This window comes from Notolepis coatsorum, assembly GCF_963971535.1.
Source record: "Notolepis coatsorum genome assembly, chromosome: 18".
NCBI lineage: Eukaryota > Metazoa > Chordata > Actinopteri > Aulopiformes > Paralepididae > Notolepis > Notolepis coatsorum.
The window spans coordinates 39,235,366-39,255,486 of NC_140182.1; the positions used below are offsets into that span (position 1 = coordinate 39,235,366).

The 20,121-nt window shown below is 43.4% G+C and overlaps 1 protein-coding gene across 1 annotated transcript in view; it reads right to left on the reverse strand.

The window, feature by feature from the left end:
* duox (dual oxidase) overlaps window positions 1-19,661 on the reverse strand; it is a 47,598-nt gene extending 27,937 nt beyond the window's left edge. Inside the window, exons 1-9 of the mRNA XM_084335162.1 lie at window positions 19,592-19,661; window positions 19,338-19,502; window positions 17,602-17,789; window positions 7,101-7,302; window positions 2,929-3,095; window positions 2,471-2,534; window positions 1,534-1,630; window positions 1,289-1,379; window positions 22-124 (exon numbers count right to left, since the gene is read on the reverse strand). Coding sequence (XP_084191288.1) covers window positions 22-124; window positions 1,289-1,379; window positions 1,534-1,630; window positions 2,471-2,534; window positions 2,929-3,095; window positions 7,101-7,302; window positions 17,602-17,730 — 853 coding nt within the window. The 5' untranslated portion in view covers window positions 17,731-17,789; window positions 19,338-19,502; window positions 19,592-19,661. The remainder of the gene's footprint in view (window positions 1-21; window positions 125-1,288; window positions 1,380-1,533; window positions 1,631-2,470; window positions 2,535-2,928; window positions 3,096-7,100; window positions 7,303-17,601; window positions 17,790-19,337; window positions 19,503-19,591) is intronic.
* Between the last annotated feature and the right edge of the window lie 460 nt (window positions 19,662-20,121).

Sequence of the window (20,121 nt, forward strand, 5' to 3'; positions counted from 1 at the left end):
ATGGCAAGGAATAGAACTGACCTCTCAGGTCCTCCACGACAACATGGTCTTCTTTCTCTGCGATCTGGGTGGCCATGCCCATGATGAGGTGATCTATATCTTGAGCTGACTTCAGGTTGGGCCTCTGTCATAGTTAAATGATAACATGTTAATGCCAAGTCTGCAATCAAAATAATATTTGACAGATACTATTGGCAAGATCTTAAAAAGAACACCAAGCATATTGTAGCCTGATTTGGAGGGCTAATAATAAAAACAAGAGAGAATAATAGGCCGTCCTGTCACCTGTGTGGTGGCTATAGAACTTGCTTTAGGCCAATATTTGTTTATTTTAAAAGAAATAACATAGCCTGCCCACTTTACGTGTGCACTAATTAGAGAATGAGGCCGTTTTTATATGCAAGCAATTCATACCGTATCTATTAATAATGATCTGTGACAGGCCATATCGTTTCAATTTCAAAACAAAAATGGATTTATCATTAGTGGATGTATAATTTTAGTCTTAGACTTTTCACCTCCACAATATTATCTACCCTACACCTACATACATCCTGCTTGGTACATCTACCCTACACCTACATCCTGCTTGGTACATCTACCCTACACCTACATCCTGCTTGGTACATCTACCCTACACCTACATCCTGCTTGGTACATCTACCCTACACCTACATCCTGCTTGGTACATCTACCCTACACCTACATCCTGCTTGGTACATCTACCCTACACCTACATCCTGCTTGGTACATCTACCCTACACCTACATCCTGCTTGGTACATCTACTCTACACCTACATCCTGCTTGGTACATCTACCCTGCGTTATTTTTTTCCGTAGCCGCATTTCTGGCAGACGCTCTCTGATTGGCCACTGACTGACGCTCTCTGATTGGCCACTGACATGTTTGCCCAATCGCGTGACGAGCTGTGTCTTTGCCCATTTCCGCGTCGAACAGCCTGCAAACTACCTGGCGTTCTATCGCCATGCTCTAAGACAAACTCTAACCTTAACCAACTTCGAAAGAGTGCCTAAGCTTAACCAGTGTAGAAACAGGCGTCGGCCAATCAGAGAGCGTCTTGCCAGAAATGTGGCTACGGAAAGAAATAACGCATCTACCCTACACCTACATCCTGCTTGGTACATCTACCCTACACCTACATCCTGCTTGGTACATCTACCCTACACCTACATCCTGCTTGGTACATCTACCCTACACCTACATCCTGCTTGGTACATCTACCCTACACCTACATCCTGCTTGGTTCTTTTGAAGATGTGTTCTACCTGACGCTTCCAGAAGCTGTTACAAAGACGTATGGCAGGTGACGAGCTCCCGTCTATGTTGACGATGTCCCGAAAGTTGCAGGCTCTGTCTCTGTAGCAGGAAAGGAGGTTTTATCAACGGAATTCAATTAAATTAAATTAATTCAAGATTACGCATGGAAATCTGCACAATAGCCGTTTGATAGCAGAATGCACTGGGAATGGCGATATGTTTTTGAATGTTTCTAGAAGACACCAGTCAGTACCTCATATACACACCAGCTGGGACCATGCTCATGCCAAGTCGTATAGCAGCGGCCTGAAACTCAGGAGAGACTCCTGGATCAACGAACTTCTGGTAACCTGGATACACACATGATGAGATGATGAACAAAACACTCCCTGCAATATAGTGAGAGTATAAAAACAACTTGTGAAGCACTGAGATCAAAAATAGCCTAACATCCATAGGCAAACCCTGTGGAAGTACTGTATCCTAGAAACAAGCAAACAAAAATATATATCAATCTCAACTGTGGCACAGTGGTGCAGTGGTTAGCACTGTCGCCGCACAACAAGAAGGTCCTGGGTTCAAACCCAGCAGGTGGCATTTCTGTGTGATGTTTGAATGTTCTGCATGGTTTTTCTCCCACACCATAAAAATACATGCAAGTTTATCCTGCCGTTGCCCTTGATCAAGGTACTGGCATTAAAACTGGAGCGCCGACCCTGTGTGGCTGAACCACTGCGCCTCTATAGTTAGGACGTGTCAAATGCAGAGGACGGATTCCCCCAAGGGGTAATAAGGGTTCAACTTAAATTAAACTCCATCTTAACCCTTTCACTACCACACTACAGAAGGTTAACCTGGGATCACAAGCATGTGTTATGATAAATAACAACGTCTAACTTGACTGTTTCAGCCAATCAGAATCGAGAAATTTGCATGCCATTGTATAACCTGGAAAACACACTATTGTAAATAAAACAGTCAAGACTCAGCTGGTCATCGACTCTTTAACTGACTTCATCTGCAGCTGCTTATTCAGAAGAGGACCAACCCCAGTGTGATCATTTGCTGACGGAGCACATGTTTGTATGTACAGCAGCACCAGAGGTAGCTGACCACAACCGTCTTGTGGGTGGCAGTGCATCACACGCTCTCCTCCCCTTTACACGCATAACACTCGCTGTGTTTCTCACCTGGATATGAGGGCAGGCTCTGCTTACCCAGGTATGCAGGGAGCCATTCATACAGAGCAATGTTCTGTTGACGAAAAGGTAACAAAGACATGAAATAAAACCAGATTAGATAAAAAAATGTTATCGTCATCATACGGCACAGCAAAAAGATAACAGCGAGGTAACAGTAAAGTGCAATAACAATAACAATATAATATATTATATGGAATATATAATATATATACAACTTCATTCCCCCAAAAATATGAATTAAATTTGAATATGATGCAGTTCTTAAAGAGCGATGCTAATATAGCAGGTGCACAAAGTGACACGATCGCCCCTGAAACTAAAACCGTTTTCATCCATGAAAGTCACGGCAGGCCTGGCGGTGATGCTACTGGGCTCCTTCCCCCCCAGGGTGCGAATTAAATGGGCACCTGTGCAGCGGGGAGATTAGAGGAGACTTTTCCTTCTACCTGGAACGTGGCCACCACGGTCTTCCTGGCGTTTTGAAACAGGTGTTCATCCGACCACTGCGGGTGTTTCATATGCAGTCTGTTGGCCACGTAATTGTGGTAACGGAACCACATGATCCCCTCTGCTGCTGTGAACACGTTCTCATTGGCCCAAGCGTTTCCCAACTCTGCACACAGAAGAGGACATAGATTACAGGGAATTCTCCCATTCAGTCGTAATAGGTGTACAGACACTATGGCTAAAAGGTTTTGTATGAATTACCACTCTACTAACGTACCATCCCCAGAATCAGAATCAGAATCAGAATCAGAAAGGTCTTTATTGCCAAGTATACTTTTCACATACAAGGAATTTGCTTTGGACGTTACTGGTGTGACATTAGCACAGACAGATAATACAATAAAGTGGTTGAGTAAAATTAAATGAAATATGACTAAGTTAAGCACAATAGAATAATATATTTATGTAATAAAATATGGGCCGTACGACTGTATAAGAGGTTGAATAAAATTATGTGGGATATAAACTAAATAAAATATAGCTCAATAGATCGCTCAAAGAGAGGTTGGACGTTATTGGTGCAGTATCATACTGCACCGAACTCCAATTCAAACACATGGTGTTACGCGTTACATGCCGTTACGTTTCCACGGCACAAATGACGACCTCTGACCACTAATTGAACAACATTACGGGTGTTTGTTTCAAAGGGCTGACAACACAACGCTGACAACAGAGGGAGAGCCTGCACCTCAGCCCCGGATAATGACAATACACTCTGTACAATACCAGCGACAAGACACTGGTTTCATGGCATCTGGGCTGCATCCTCTTTTCTATAGGTAAGGATTAACTGTGGTGAGTGTGACAATCTATTGACACAATGAAGAATCACAACATACTGTATGGTCCTGCGGAAGCCTCTCTCTCTCTCTCTGGGCCAGTACCGTCCGCGACTAAACAAACTCTTATTCGGCTGATTTAAATCTGCAAATCTGCAAAATACACCTTCGGCATTAATCAAGGACCAAAATATTGTTATGGTGCTAGAATGGTGCATTAAATATTTGAGATATCTATAAGATTAACTCATTAAGGAATATCCAAGAACTCCAACTAAAAACACTTCAAGTTCATCACACAAGCATACACACATAAGCACCTTAGTGACTTACAGTACACACCACACAAGCACACTAATTATATGCACACCCTGCTGCTAACATATGGGTCATTCCTGGCTATTGGTGACTTTTCTGTCCTCAGGATATAACTCGTTATATCTTACTTAAAATGAATCACATGTTTATAATGAAAGGCTTTTATTATAGGTTGAGGTCCTCTTTATAATATTAACACACAAAAATGCATGTACTATATATATATATGTAGGCACATACACCCCACAATCTAGTGAGGCTTGTATCTACATACAGGCCTATCATTAAGAGACAGCCACCTACCACCAGGTCTGTCCCACAGTGGTCTGCTGACGTCGAGGAGGAGCTAAGGGAGTGCTTCAGGTCGACAGACTGGGATATGTTTGAGAGGGTCCACGGAGATAACATTGATGGACTATCCCACTGCATTACAGACTACATTCCATTATGTGAGGAGAGCATCGTACCTACAAAAAAGGTACGCTGCTTTTCAAACAATAAACCCTGGATTAACAAGGACATTAAACACCTGCTAACAGGAAAAAGAAGGCCTTCATGGCAGGGGACACTGAGCAGGCCAGGGCTGTCCAAAGGGAGCTCAAAAAAGAGCTACGGGCAGCCAAGGACAGCTACAAGGACAGGCTGGAGGGCGACTACAAGATTAGTGTGAATAAGGCCAGAGGACCGGACAACACCAATCCCAGGGTGCTCAAAGCATGTGCGGGGCAGCTGGCAGCACCGCTCCAACATCTCTTCAACCTCTCCCTGAGGCTGGAGAGGGTGCCCCAGCTCTGGAAGACCTCCTGCATTGTCCCGGTGTCCAAGAAGGGACGACCCAGCACCCGCAACGACTACAGGCCAGTCGCGCTGACGTCACACGTAATGGAGACGTTCGAGAGACTGGTCCTGCAACACCTCAAGCCTCTGGTGCATGACTCCCTCGACCCCCTGCAGTTTGCATACCAGGCAAACATCGGGTAGAGGACACCATCATCTATATGCTCCACAGAGCTTACGCGCACCTGGACACGCCTTCAACACCATCCAGCCTTCACTGCTAGCGGAGAAGCTCTCTGTGATGAAGCTGGAGCACGGCTTGGTGGCCTGGATCAAGGACTACCTCACTGACAGACCGCAGTATGTCAGACTACAGGACAGTCAGTCTGACGTACTGGTGAGCAACACCGGTGCCCCCCAAGGAACTGTGCTGTCACCCTTCCTCTTCACCCTCTATACCTCAGACTTCTGCCACAACTCAAGCAGGTGCCACCTGCAGAAGTTCTCTGACGACTCCTCCATCGTAAGCTACATCACCGACGACGATGAGGAGGAGTATAGAGCCCTGGTGGAGAGCTTTGTGGGGTGGAGTGACAGCAACCACCTCCAACTCAACACCAGTAAAACCAAGGAGCTGGTGGTGGACTTCCGGAGGGGCAAGAAGAGCCCCCCCCCCCGATTCCCATCACCACCGAGGGGATGAGGTGGAGGTGGTGGAGTCATATAAGTTCCTTGGGGTACACCTGAACAATAAACTGGACTGGTCGGACAAGAGGTCCTCTACAGGAAGGGACAGAGCAGGCTGTTCTTCCTGAGAAGACTCAGGTCCTTCAATGTTTGCAATAGACTGCTGCAGTCATTCTACCAATCTGTAGTGGCCAGCGTCCTCTTCTATGCTGTGGCATGCTGGAGAGACACCAACAAACTGAACAAGCTGGTGAGGAAGGCTAGCTCCATGGTGGGAGTGGAGCTGGTCAGACTAGAGGTGGCAGCAGAGAGGGGGATGAGAAGGAAGCTGGCTGCTATCCTGGAGAATCCCTCCCACCCCCTCTACGACGAGCTAGTCAAGATGAGAAGCACGTTCAGTCACAGACTCATACCCCCCCGACACTCAACTAACTGCCTCGGCCAGTCCTTCATACCAGCGGCCATCAGGCTCCACAACAGTGGAGACATCCAACTACTAGGAACCTAGTAGCTGACTCCCACCTAAAAGGACAATATACTTACCTTATGTGAATACTGTATATCATCAGAGCATATATTCATCATTTTAGCATTTTTAGATTATATATTAGATTAGATTTAGACTATTGGATTATTAGATTATATATTGCATATTTAGCATTTACACAGTAATTGATCATTATTATAAAGTGTTGTCTATATACCTTTTCATTCGAATTCCATTGCTAGGGGAACAGCTTTGTCCTATGTTTACTTCCTGTCAGATACTGTATTATTAAACATTGCAACTGGAAACACAAATGGGGCCATTTAGAATGTTTATATTGTCAAGTTGAAAAGGTCTATAAGATTTGCATTATAATAATTATCTGTCTCTGTCTCTCTCTGTCTGTCTCTCTCACATTCTTCAATTTAGTTTCAGGTAAGTATGACAAGATTGCAGGTAATTGGGTAAATATAGGATACTTTGTATTATTTTTCAGGCATTCTATTGTCTTAACTGTAATTCATTGCAATACTTGTCTACATTTTAGGTAAGTATACACTTCAATCCATTTAAGGTTTTAGTTACATTAATCTCTCTGCCTGTCTCTGTCTCTGTCTGTCTCTGTCTATACTGTCCAGATAGATTCCTCAACGTATCTCCATGTTGCTATATCTAATTGCACAAACCTTTTGTTTAGTGCAGGGGTTCTCAAACTTTTTTATACCACAACCCCATTTTATTTAGGAATCTTTTTGGCGACCCCACACTTAATGTATCGCGTCATTTCAGCATGGAATTAAGGAATATCAAAATAAAAGCACAAGTTGTTGAACTTGATCATGCATATTTATTAGAACATTTTATTACAGCACTATGTTATCAATACAAATTTATAAAACTAGGCATATTTAGCCAAAATATGTTGGCAGAACATAAAAGAAGAAAAAATAAACGTATTGAATCTGAATCTGAAGTTAGACCCCAGCGAGGGGCCACTCCTAACTCTGTCTTCAGCCTTGTGAGCAACACCCACGTTAACTGCACGAAGTGTGACTCTTACCGTAGAGGCCCTGGGGCCCATGCTCGCCTGTGGAGGGGTCGGCAGCGCTCCACATGAGGAAGTGCTCCCCGCCCTCTCTGGGCATGTTCCATTCAGAGCCCGGGGTCAAAAGGCCACCGGAGAAGCTCCTCAGGGAGTCAACCCAGGAGCTGGTAGGACCGTAGATGGAGCTTCCGTCTATCCAGGCCGTCACCAGGTTCACCTGTACAGGGTTCATTATTATTAATTATTATTAGTAGTACTAGTAGTAGTAGTAGTAGTAGTAGTAGTAGTCGTAGTAGTAGTAGTAGTAGTAGTAGTAGTAGTAGTAGTAGTAGTAGTAGTAGTAGTAGTAGTAGTAGTAGTAGCAGCAGTAGTAGTAGTAGTAGCAGTAGTAGTAGTAGTAGTAGTAGTAGTAGTAGTAGTAGTAGTAGTAGTAGTAGTAGTAGTAGTAGTAGTAGTAGTAGTAGTAACGGAACGTAGACCAATCACAGCCACTCTTATTGTCTGGGACCATATACGGCCACGCCCCATTCCCAGTAAAAAGTGGGAATCTCTAGAATGTCTTTTGGGCGACGGTGTTTACGGAAGTGCCTCTCAAGGTGACGCTACACAACACTTTCTGTTGTCAGTAGATGGCAGCATTGGTTTAAAATTAAAAGGTGAAAATGTTGAAAACTACAACAATACATTTCCCAAGAGCGTTAGCACAGGTCACAGGTCACTGGGACGAGTCTATTCTTTGACGTGATCTGAACAGCGGTAAACTATTAATGCGACCTGAGTACAGTGACCGCGAATGGTAAACTAATTATCTTAACAAAAGTGCATCATTAGCATTACGTTTGTTGTCTAAAGGGAAACATAATGGTACAATTTAAGATATGAATGTTATCCGCATATAAAGGACAAATAAAACATCGTTAATTTGTAAGAAACCTCAATGAAAACAGCGCAGGGTAAGTTATATTCGCTGTTGTTATGAAAATGTGATAGAATCCTATAAAAATGTGGACGCACTTGGTCACTGTGACGTTAGTAGTAGTAGTAGTAGTAGCAGTAGTAGCAGTAGTTGTTGTAGTAGTAGTAGTAGTAGTAGTAGTAGTAGTAGTAGTAGTAGTAGTAGTAGTAGTAGTATATAGTAGTAGTAGTAGTAGTGCAACTAGCTCATTCACAAAATGGTCCTTGCGAATGAGCTAGCTAGCTACCCAGCTAGTTGATTCGCAAGGACAACCTAGCTAGCTGGGTAACCATTCGCAAAGACACATCTGCAACCTAGGTAGTGAGCTAGCTCATTCGCAAATGTGTCTTTGCGAATGAGCTAGCTGGGTACCCAGCTAGCTAGGTCATCTTTGCGAATGAGCTAGTTGGGTACCCAGCTAGTTCATTCGCAAAATTGTCCTTGTGAATGAGCTAGCTAGGTACCCAGCTAGCTAGAAAATGGGAATAAATGTTAAAGGGGACATGCATTATAAATGGCTTTTTTCAGTGTTTAGCATTGTTATATAGTAATAGGAGTTAGTATCAATGGGTCTGTGTCTCTAAATACCATATTGGCGGATTGCTCTCATTCAGTTGCGACAATTTCCTCCTCCATTTAATTAGGTCATTCTGATTTGACTCGCAAGGTGACGTAACGAGGCGCTGGTGGAGCTGATTGTGATCCGATTGGCTCTGTGGTTGGAGCCAATGCCCGCCCACAATTTTCATTTTCATTGCAACCCGACACTTCCTCAAACGGGGTTTGACAGGCAGAGAACAGCGAGAGAGAGAGAGAGAGAGAGAGAGAGAGAGAGAGAGAGAGAGAGAGAGAGAGAGAGAGAGAGAGAGAGAGAGAGAGAGAGAGAGAGAGAGAGAGAGAGAGGGACGGCGGGAGGGACTGCAGAAGTGTGTGTAAATGTGTGTGCGCCATCTCTCTCCCTCGTCGGGGACACACACACACACACAAACTTGACTGCGTGTGTGTCGGGGACGTAGGCATAGTGTAACCCGACACTTCCTCAAACGGGGTTTGACAGGCGAGCGAGGAGAGAGAGGGAGAGAAAGAGATAGAGAGAGAGAGGGACGGCGGGAGGGACTGCAGAAGTGTGTGTGCGCCATCTCTCTCCCTCGTCGGGGACACACACATACACAAACTTGACTGCGTGTGTGTCGGGGACACCTCTCTCTCTCTCTCTCTCTCTCTCTCTCTCTCTCTCTCTCTCTCTCTTGCTCGTTCTCTCTCTCGCTCTCTCTCGTATGTATCACACTGTGTGGGTGACTGTCACTGAAAGTGCTTATGGGCGGAGCCAATCCAATAACAGGCTGAAATCCTGAGGCTGAAAAATTATGCTTTTGAGTACTCCATTAGAAATATTTTTTTTTCTTTTTTATAAACCTTACAGATGTCTTCCATAGACTCACAGGAATTGTGTAAAGTTGCCCAAATAGTGCAAGGAATAGCACTGCATGTCACCTTTAAAATGGCTTGTAGGCCATAGTAGTAGTATTCAAGATTCAAGATTCAAGATTCAAGAGTTTTAATTGTCACGGCATACAGGTATACAATGAAATGCGGCTGGTCTTGCCCGCGACGATGTGCAATACAGTGGTACAACATATAATAGAATCCAATGAAAATACAGTGGTACAACATATTAATAGAATCCAATAAAACAGTGCAATAAACAGGTACATGGTGTGCCATCTCGGTATCTGTACATTAGTATTTACAGAGCATATAGGACATGCTAGTTAGCTTTAGTAGTGCAATACACTGTTCCTGATGTTATACTACTTTAAGTGGCCTTTCCTCTGGCCATAAGTGTGCGTGTGTGTGGCATGAGTGTTAAAGTGGCTGCTAGTGTGTGAGCGTGCTCAGCGTGCGTGTCGTGTATGTACTTGTGTGTGGATAGTTCAGTTTCTGTGTCTCTCAATGTTCATTGTTCAAGGCTCTGATGGCCTGGGGGAAGAAGCTTAGCCTAAGCCTCTCCGTCTTAGTCTCTAGAATTCGCAGGCGTCTGCCTGACCTCAGCAGCTGGAACAGGCTGTTATTGGGGTGGTGGGGGTCTTTCATTATCCTGCAGGCTCTGGATTTGCACCTCTTGTTGTATAGAGCCTGCAGGGGAGGTAGCGCAATACCCGTGGTACGCTCGGCTGAGCGCACCACACTCTGTAGGGCCTTCTTGTCCTGTGCCGTGCTGTTCCCATACCAGGCAGTGATGTTTCCGGTCAAGATGCTCTCTACAGCTCCTGAGTAGAAGGACTGGAGTATCTTCCCCGATACTCTGAACTTCCTTAACTGTCTCAGGTGGTAGAGGCGCTGCTTCGCTTTCTTTACTACTGTGCCTATGTGTGTTGACCATGTCAGGTCCTCTGAGATGTGGACCCCCAGGTACTTGAAGCTGCTCACCCTGTCCACGGTAGCCCCGTTAATCCTCAGTGGTGTGTGTGTCTCCCGCTGTCCTCTCCTATAATCCACGATCAGCTCCTTGGTTTTACCAATGTTCAGGAGCAGGCTGTTGTCCTGGCACCAACGTTCCAGTACCTCAACCTCCTCCCGGTAGGCCTTCTCGTCGTTGTCCGAGATCAGCCCCACCACCACCGTGTCGTCGGCGAACTTCACAATGGAGTTGGAGCTGAACTTGGCCACACAGTCGTGTGTGTAGAGTGAGTACAGCAGGGGGCTTAGAACACAGCCCTGGGGGGACCCGATGCTCAGGGTGATGGTGTTGGAGGTCTGACCCCCCACCCTGACCGCCTGGGGTCTTTCACTCAGAAAGTCCAGTACCCAGGCGCTCAGGGCGGAGCTCAGGCCTAGCTCGATCAGCTTGTCCACCAGTCTGGTGGGGACTATGGTGTTGAACGCTGAGCTGTAGTCAATGAACAACAGTCTCACATAGCCCCCCTTCTGACGGTCAAGGTGGGAGAGAGTGCTGTGCAGTACCTGGGAGACCGCGTCATCAGTGGACCTGTTTGTCCTGTATGCAAATTGCATAGGGTCCATATCACTGGGGAGAGAGGCACAAATGTGGTCCTTGACCAGCCTCTCGAAACATTTCATGACCACAGAGGTGAGTGCCACCGGTCTGTAATCATTTGGACATGTTGGGGAGGGTTTCTTCGGTACAGGGATGATGGTAGACATCTTGAAGCAGGCAGGGACTACTGACTCCGCCAGGGATTGATTAAATATGGCGGTGAACACCGGGGCAAGCTGGTTTGCACAGGACTTAAGTATGCGTCCTGTTATACCATCTGGGCCTGCAGCCTTCCTGGTGTTCACCTGCATAAATGCTCTTCTCACACTGTGTTCCGACAACGAGAGAGCGCCCCCGCCCCCCCGCGGTTGCCCCCCCCCCTCCACAACAGCCGGTGCGCCAGTGACGTCACTAGCCAGAGGGCTAGCGGCGACACTGTCTACACCGAACCGAGCGTAGAAGGAGTTGAGCTTGTCCGCTAGAGAGGCGTCGTCGCTCCCCATTGAGGTATTAGTATTACTAATAATACTAATTGAGTATTAGTATTATTATTACTGTTAGAGTTTGGAAAGTGAACTTGTAGGGAAACACAATAAGAACACATGCACGTATACAGTGCCCTTCTGAATTATTGAGACCCTTGCTAAAAATCACCTTACACTCAAATTAGCTATATATTCTAGCATTGCTAGAAGGTCTTTGCCAGAATTAAAACTTGATTGAACATTTTATGGCCTCATAAATTCAGAGTCCCATTCCTACAGTAGTCTATGGAACAGCCCCAGATGTTACATCCCAGTTTCATCACCGATTGGAGGGTTCTCACTCCGATTTCTAGCTTTAGGAGAGAGTGGTGCATGTTCACAAATACTGGACTGTCCTGGAGCACAGGAAGAACACAGTGAATTCTTAAAATGTGTGTCATTCCCCTTTAAATTAAAAGTAATTTCAGGAGAAAAAAAGAACAGCGAGCCTTGTTGTGAAGGTTGGGATGAGACGACTCACTGCTCAAAGAGGCCAAATCTGTGAGGTGAAACGTCAGAGGACTGTGTTATTTTAGCCGACCATGGAGAGCAGCTCACCAAATGGGTTAAAGCTGCTTCCTGTCCTTGTCGATGTGCCTGCTTGTCCCAATTCAGGACCCCACACAGCATGACCTTCTTAGGACAGTCCTGGTCCTCGATGAAGCGATTATAGATAAAACTGTAACTACTCGCCCAACTCTCCAGATGCTAACCAGACAAGTGACCCATGGGCGTCGTTCTGGTATGGCAAATAAAAATTTAAAAAAATATTAAAAATGTTTATGTTGATTTAGAATTCGAATGTCAACATTATGAACGAAGCTTCGAACTATTCAGTACAGCCCTAGCATGTTTTGATATTGTCAATTATCTCACTTTTACTAGGTGACTTTTACTGTGACTAACTGAAATATGCCCCAAAAAAAAGGAAAATGGACATAGGGACGTTTTTTAATCAAAGGGCAGCAGAGACAAGTGACAGGTAAGGTCTTACAATGGCTTAGTGATTATAACAGTGCAGTTCAGCATTCAGTAACCCATACTTTTTGTGAATGTGTTTTTGATACTACATTCTGTTGAACACACACCTCAAAACCGTACCTAAGGAAAATTGGCTCAATTGCAAGAAAAGTAATAGACAGTTATGATATTACATTCTGCATAATTCGTATGCAAAATCTGTTGACACATTTCTATACTAAAAATGCTTGTGTAGTCCTGTGTCATACCTAAATGTCATATAACTGAATTGTATAGAAACAACTCACCAAAAGTGACTATTGCACAACTGATTTGACAACCCCCCCCCCCCCCCCCCTCCCTCCTCGCCATACCTTGCCTTTTACTGAACCGACGCCACTGAAGTGACCCCTACCTGGGCTCAACTCAAGTAATCCCTGCTGCTGACCTTAAATGTATGACGCATTGCATCATATCATTGATATGTGCACAGTTACAATTGGGCCGCATTTCCATTAATTAGTTTTTTAATTATTATTATTATTTAAAAAAAATCAAATATTTTTATTTCTTTATTATTATTATTATTATTATTATTATTATTATTATTATTATTATTATTATTATTATTATTATTATCATTATCATTATTATTATTATTATTATTATTATTATCATTATCATTATTATTATTATTATTATTATTATTATTATTATTATTATTATTATTATTATTATTATTATTATTATTATTATTATTATTATTATTATTATTATTATTATGTGTTTCTTGCCTTTTTATTTAATTATTCTTTGCAATAATTTTTTTAAGAACATTGAGTTGCACTGATTGTAATAAATGTGCTATACAAATAAAGATTGATTGATTGATTGATTGATTGATTGATTGATTGATTGATTGATTGATTGTTGTGCCTATTATGTATGAATCTACTGATAACTGTGTCTTGTTTTGTAAGCTCAGCATCGGTGTAAATCAGGGTAACCTCAGTGTCTCACGAGTTGAAATAAAGGTTTGAAATTAAATTAAATGATGTTGGATGAAGAGGATGGCTTCTTTGAGGGGCTGTCTGTGTGGGAAGTGAAGCCTCCAGCATTTGGCAGCCAGGAAGTGACTGATTTGTGTGCTGAGCTCCAGAGAAGACTGCACACTCAGCCAAAGTACAACTCCACACATCATCAATGTGTGCAGAGTGGTACATTTTCAGACAGGAAGTCACCTACTTGCTATGACCCAGAGGCCACAAGACTTTATGCCTCATCCACAGTGTCTATGCCTACTAATTAAGTATATGTTGTGTTATTGTGTTGTATAGCATGTACAATAATGCTGTATATACCATTATATTGTGGCAGATATCACCCCCCCCCCCCTCATGGATATGTGAAGGATGGGAGATATTACTGCGACGGAAGGAGTGGAAATAATTAGGTAGCTGATTAGTACTGATAGAACACACCTATGCATCGTTAGTTCACCCACATCCCACACGCACACACCCCAGACACACACACTACAAATACACTAGGATAGAGAGAGTTGAGTTGCGTGGAGGTGAGGTTGGAGTTGTTGTATTGAGAGAGAGATTGTTGTGTACGGAGTTTTGCAAGGTGAGAGGTAGTGAGAGAAGAGGTGAAGGCAAGAAGGTGTTCATTGTGTACTGGACCCTAGACTGGCTGAGAACCCCCCTTGTGTACTGACCCTAGACCGGACGACTACTCTGAGTATTGAACAATCCCTTTTTTGTACGAGAGCCTGTTTTTGTGGGTTTTTTTCTTTCTCAAAATTATGTTTTTGGTATATTTTTATTTGTTTGTACTACCGGGCAGTCCGGTAGAGGGAGAGAGAGAGGAAGAACAGGAGACAGAGCGGGGGGAAGACATTCGGCAAAGGACGCCGGGTCCGGGAATCGAACGCGGGTCGGCCACTTCGCGACGCAGCACGTTACATGGGTCGCCACTTGGGTGCCCCTGTTTTTGTGTTTTGACCATCGGACTGTATAACGACCATTCTATTAGCCCATCGAACTATATTCTGCCTGTAATCAATAAATATTCTTAGTGATTGATATTGCACTTGTGTGGACATTTGAATTTGTTTGTTTTTGAACCGTGACGAGTCTGAACACCACCAGGCTCGTCACAATATATACTACTACAGATACTACATAAATGGTAAATGGCTGCATTTATATAGCGCTTTTATCCAAAGCGCTTTTCAATTTGTTCCTCACATTTTACCCATTCACTCACACATTCACACACCGATGGCGGAGGCAACCATGCAAGGTGCCAACCTGCTCATAGGGAGCAATTAGAGGTTAAGTGTCTTGCTCAAGGACACTTAGACATGCTGCCCTGGAGCGGGAATCAAACCGGGAACCTCCGGATTACCAGACGACTGCTCTATCTCCCGAGGCACTGTCGCCCCACATCTAAGACCCATCTTTTCTCTCTCTCCTTCAACCTACCCTGATCTCACCTGGTCGGGAACTGACCCTTAGCTTAATCTGTCTAGTTTAGTTAGGATGTCTGTTATCTGCTCCCATGTCTGCTTTTCTGCAGACATGTGAGAATTTTTTAACCCCTCACTCTGAGTGAATTTATCGATATAGACACAGTGACCTTCTACCTCGTACTGGACATGAGCACCACCGGTCCCATGGAACAGCTTCATACCGTCTTCTGTCTGGCCTGCAGCGTTTAACCTTACCTGCTCTGCCTTGACCTATTCTGAGTGGTTTCTCCTGCCCCCCGGGACATATGGCCCTGAGCCATCGTCTTGTATCTCACCCTGTTTACATATGCTTGCAGTAGTTCTTAGTTCTACCCATTACTTTATTTACTATTACTTTATTTATTGCTCCAACTCCGCCCACTACAAACATGGGAACTCTATAACCCCTGCCCCCATCTCCCCATCTCCCCATCTCTCTGAGTGGTTGTCTCGTAGTGTTGACCAAGGTGGTGGATGTCTCGGAGTGATGGCTAAGATTGCAGTGACTGTTCTACCCCCACATTGGTTATGTGCACCATTGAGGTCATGGATCAGCTTCATACCGTCTTCTGTCCGACCTACAACGTCTAAACCAGTGCTTCTCAAACTTTTTCTGTCAGGCCCCCCTTTGGCGGACCAAAATATTTTGGGCCCCCCCCCCCCCCCTCGCCCCAACAAAATAGTCATGTTAAATTTATTGAAATAACACCAATATCGTGACCTTTCAAATTGGCCCTATATTTTGTTTTCAGAGCTGTCATGGATGAAAAGCCAGCTTCACACAGATACTGTATGTGGTGCTGAATGGTATCAACACCTTAACTGCTGCATCATGAGATACTTGGTGGGCCATGAGATGAGATGAGATACTTGGTACTCAGCACCACACTCTGAAACTAGCTCTCTAGGTGGTATCAGATGAGACTTCAAAGAGTTCTTCCAAGAGTTTGGATGGAGATGTGTCAGGAAGCTTTGTCTCAATGTTGTCTGTAAAGGTTTTTTTTATCCAGAGTAACTTGGTGATCCTTTTCTGTGTTTTATTAAATAATGATTTTCAGATTTTGAGAAATGGTATTTTCATGGAGAACAGTGCAGCTGCAACAGATAGCACTTTAGTGATAGTTTTCTGTAATCCCCACTTTGAGAAACACTGGTCTAATGCCTGTTCTATTTCATTGCTGGGTTAAGTACTTCTATTCTATTCACATATATGCTTACTACATGTATCTATTCTATTCACATATATGCTTACTACATGTATCTATTGCTATGTCCGCCAATCACAAACACACAAACTAACGCCTGTCCCCGTCTCCCTGTGAGGGATGTCTCATGGTGATGACCGGAGTGGTGGACGTCCCGTGGTGATGGCCAGGAGGATGCGATCCTCTCTACGCCGCCCCCATACCTAAAATGGATCCGTCATCAGCTCTATTTTCAATCTTTCAAAATGTTCTTATGTACCCCAGTCCCCAGTTGCTATTGCATGTACTTATTTGTGTTTCATTACACCTGCTGCCTGGGAGGGATTTATCATAAGCCTGTATAGCCAATCAAACAACAGAATGCTCCATCTATCTGCCAATCACAACTGTGTCACATAGTCTGTTGTTTCAGTCAATATAATACAAGCTTACTTCCAGATAGGATTGCCTTCACCTTGTTATGGGAGGAGTTAAAGCCTAGTTAAAGGAGTTAAAGCTGAGTTTGAAGCCTATAGCCAAATTAAACAAGTTAATGTGCCAGTGTAAACAAATTGAACATTGAGCTATCTGCCAATGACAAGCAACTTTTCTTTGTTTGCTGTTTCATCCAATGCTATGAGAGCTTCCAGGAGTAAATTCCAGCTAGGAGTAAATTCCAGACAGGCATGGTTCCACCTTGTTCACCTACAAACAAGGTTGAGTGATTCACACCTCTTGGTCTGCAGTCTCAGTCCTTTGTCACCTGTTATGCCTGCTGTTTGATTATAATCACCTGTTTGCTAACCAAGATCTTTGTGAGATGTTTGGGTCCTCCATAATATTTCAACACTGACAGATTGATTAACATTCACATGTCTAGACTGGCTTATCCATAGGCCGCTAGGAATATTATTACGGTAAGAATATATTTTTTAATAATAATAATAATAAAAATAAAAGTAATAGTGAAAGCCCTTTTTGATTCCTGCAAAGGATTGCAGTAAGGGCTTTAATGCGTCACATCTTAGATTTAGATCTTAGATTAGATTCAAATGTATTGCCATTATACAGCACAAGTACAGTAATGGAAATAAGTTTGGCATCCAACCAGAGTGCAAATGTAACAGTAAAGTGCAATAGCAATATACAATGTACAGGTGATTCAACTGGGTATAAAATATATAATTTAGTACTACTGAGTGTAATGCTAATCAGATGTATGTACAAAGAGTAATATCAAAATGTACAGTCAGTGATACAGGTATAAAGACAATATGGTAGTAGTCATACTGGCCATATGAAACTGTTATGGTGAATCTAAGTGAAATTGACCATACAACAGACTTGGGATGACATGACAGTCAGTCAGCGTGGTACCTGTGTGCGTGGGTTGTTGGGACTCTGACTGGACTCTTTGTCCCATGGTCCTCTCTGAAACGGAAGCAGAACTTTGCCAGTGCCGGACGGGTCGAAGACGGGATCTCCTTTTGGAACCGGGATGTGCATGAACTCTGGGGGGCATCCGGGCGTTCTTGAGCCAGAAATCTCAAAAACAACATGGTAACCTGGAAGATTTAAGTGAAAAGATTCTCCAGGTCACGACCTGGCTGCAGCAAAGATTGTCAGCAAACGTTAATGCTGACAATCAGGGCTCTGCTATAGGATTCTACTGACACAATGTGTAATATAATATAATATAATGGAAATATAATAGTGTATAGCTCATTTTCGATTTGTGAATAATATGAATAAGTGTCTTCGTAAAGGAACACACCAACATTATGGGAAATGTTCTTACCGTTTTCTCCAGAGTCAGATGAGACGATATAGACACCAATTTCCTCTCTGTGCGTTCAGTAGAAAGCTATCTGGCTGATAGCCTAGCTTAGCACAAATTAATGAAACTCTCGAAAAGGTATAGTTGGCCAACGCAGGCTATAGCTGCTTCTCATTTGTTTCCATTCATTGTTCTAACTAACCAACCAGATAGCGTTCTACTGAACGCACAGGAAACTGGTATCTACCTTATTGTCTGACTCTGGAGAAGAAGGTGAGCAGATGTCCCATAATGTTGGCGACGGCGTGGTCCTTTAAAGTTTAGTTTAAACTGAACACCAGAGAGACAGGATTCTAGTTGTTGAAGTCAGAGGTTCTATGTAGGATTGTTAGTAACTGTCTAACTGCATATATAACTGTTTCCACTAGAGGGCGCTCTAGGCGGAGCCACTCAAGAACACCACCAGGCGGCGAGTATAAATAGAGATGTCTCCTCCTACTCTACCTCTTTCCCCCCAGCCTCTCAGTGAGAGGAGAACTCTAGAACTGCTGCTCATACCATGTGAATAAATAAACCCGCCAGTTAAAGGCTAAAGATAGAAACCATGCACTGTCTTGACCACATTATTGTCACCCTATAGCCGGATTCTGTCAACACTAGTGATGATGTTGTCAAGAGACAAATCCTGTAGCTGCTCCATAGAAGGTGAATAATGGAACAACTCCTATGTCGGGCTAGATCCACAAAGAGTGGATTGCACGGAGCAAGTTGCACCCTTACTTACAATTCATTATGAATTGAAAATGGGGGATGTAAACAAGACGAAAGTCTTTCTCTGGTCTGCATCCCCTTAATTGTGTGTATTGAGCCGTACTGTATTGTACCCATTCTGCAATCTGTTAATAAAACTTTCATTCATTCAATCAATCAATCAATCTGCACGTGATTGATTGAATGATAATTTTATTAACAGATTGCAGAATGGGTACAATACAGTACGGCTCAATACACACTAATTGGGATGCAGACCAGAGAAAGACTTTCGTCTTGTTTACATCAGGGTCCCCCATTTTCAATTCATAATTAATTGTAAGTAAGGGTGCAACTTGCTCCGTGCAATCCATTCTTTGTGTATCTAGCCAGGACTGTAATACCCTCATGTGATTTTACTGAGCATGGGCACATTTTCTGATTCAGAGCTGTAAGCCCAACAATTAAATAAAACAGCTCAAATTAAATGTCAGTGAGCCCACTAAATAGCTAGTCCAACTAAAAAAAGGGTAACTTATTATAATGCAAATACAATCAAATGATAGATTACATATTAGATATTTACCGAAAAACACAGAAAGCACGGTCTTGTTGTGCGCTGAGGGCAGACCTGAAGGACCTCTCGAAATCAAACGGCTGGTTTTTCGAGGATTTGGCAACTGCGGCTCTGGAACGGGCTGGTAGACGCCGTCAGAGTAGCGCGCAGGCAGGAGGCGCACCAGACGCGAACCTGCGCAAGCAAAAATACACTCACTGAGGTAATTCAACGCTGTAATGTTAATTGTGGTATTGCACATTGCTCGTGTTGTTTTAAGTTACCGTAGGCTCCTCGTTTAGGATATGCCAAACTGTTGTACCAGCCGTCATATCTTGGAACTTCCCAGTTTATTTCAGCGTCCGAATCTGTTCAGGTGAAATCAGAATGAATATAGCCTAGCAGCTTTTTTATTAATTTTTTTTAGACGAGAGTAACATTAAATATCTAGTTTTAATTAAGTAAAAATGTGAAATGGACTTGTCCACTCAACTTACGTTCAATGACAACAAGTACCAGTACCAAGCCAACCGTTGTTGAAACCCTCAACATCCATTTACGCACGACGTCCATTGATGCGAGAGACGCGCCTCTTGTCAAGTTTCAGACTTTTTTTTTTTCTTTCAAAAGAAAGTAAACATATGTTTCACATACGTTAGGCTAGCTGCATATGCTATTTCATAGCATTATGTTTCTATCACGATCAGAATCGAATGGTATTAAAAAAAAAATTAAAAAAAAAAAATTATGAATATATCCAAATGGTTGAGTATGCTTTACACCTGTACTCCAGACAAGTATGCTCTGGCCAAGT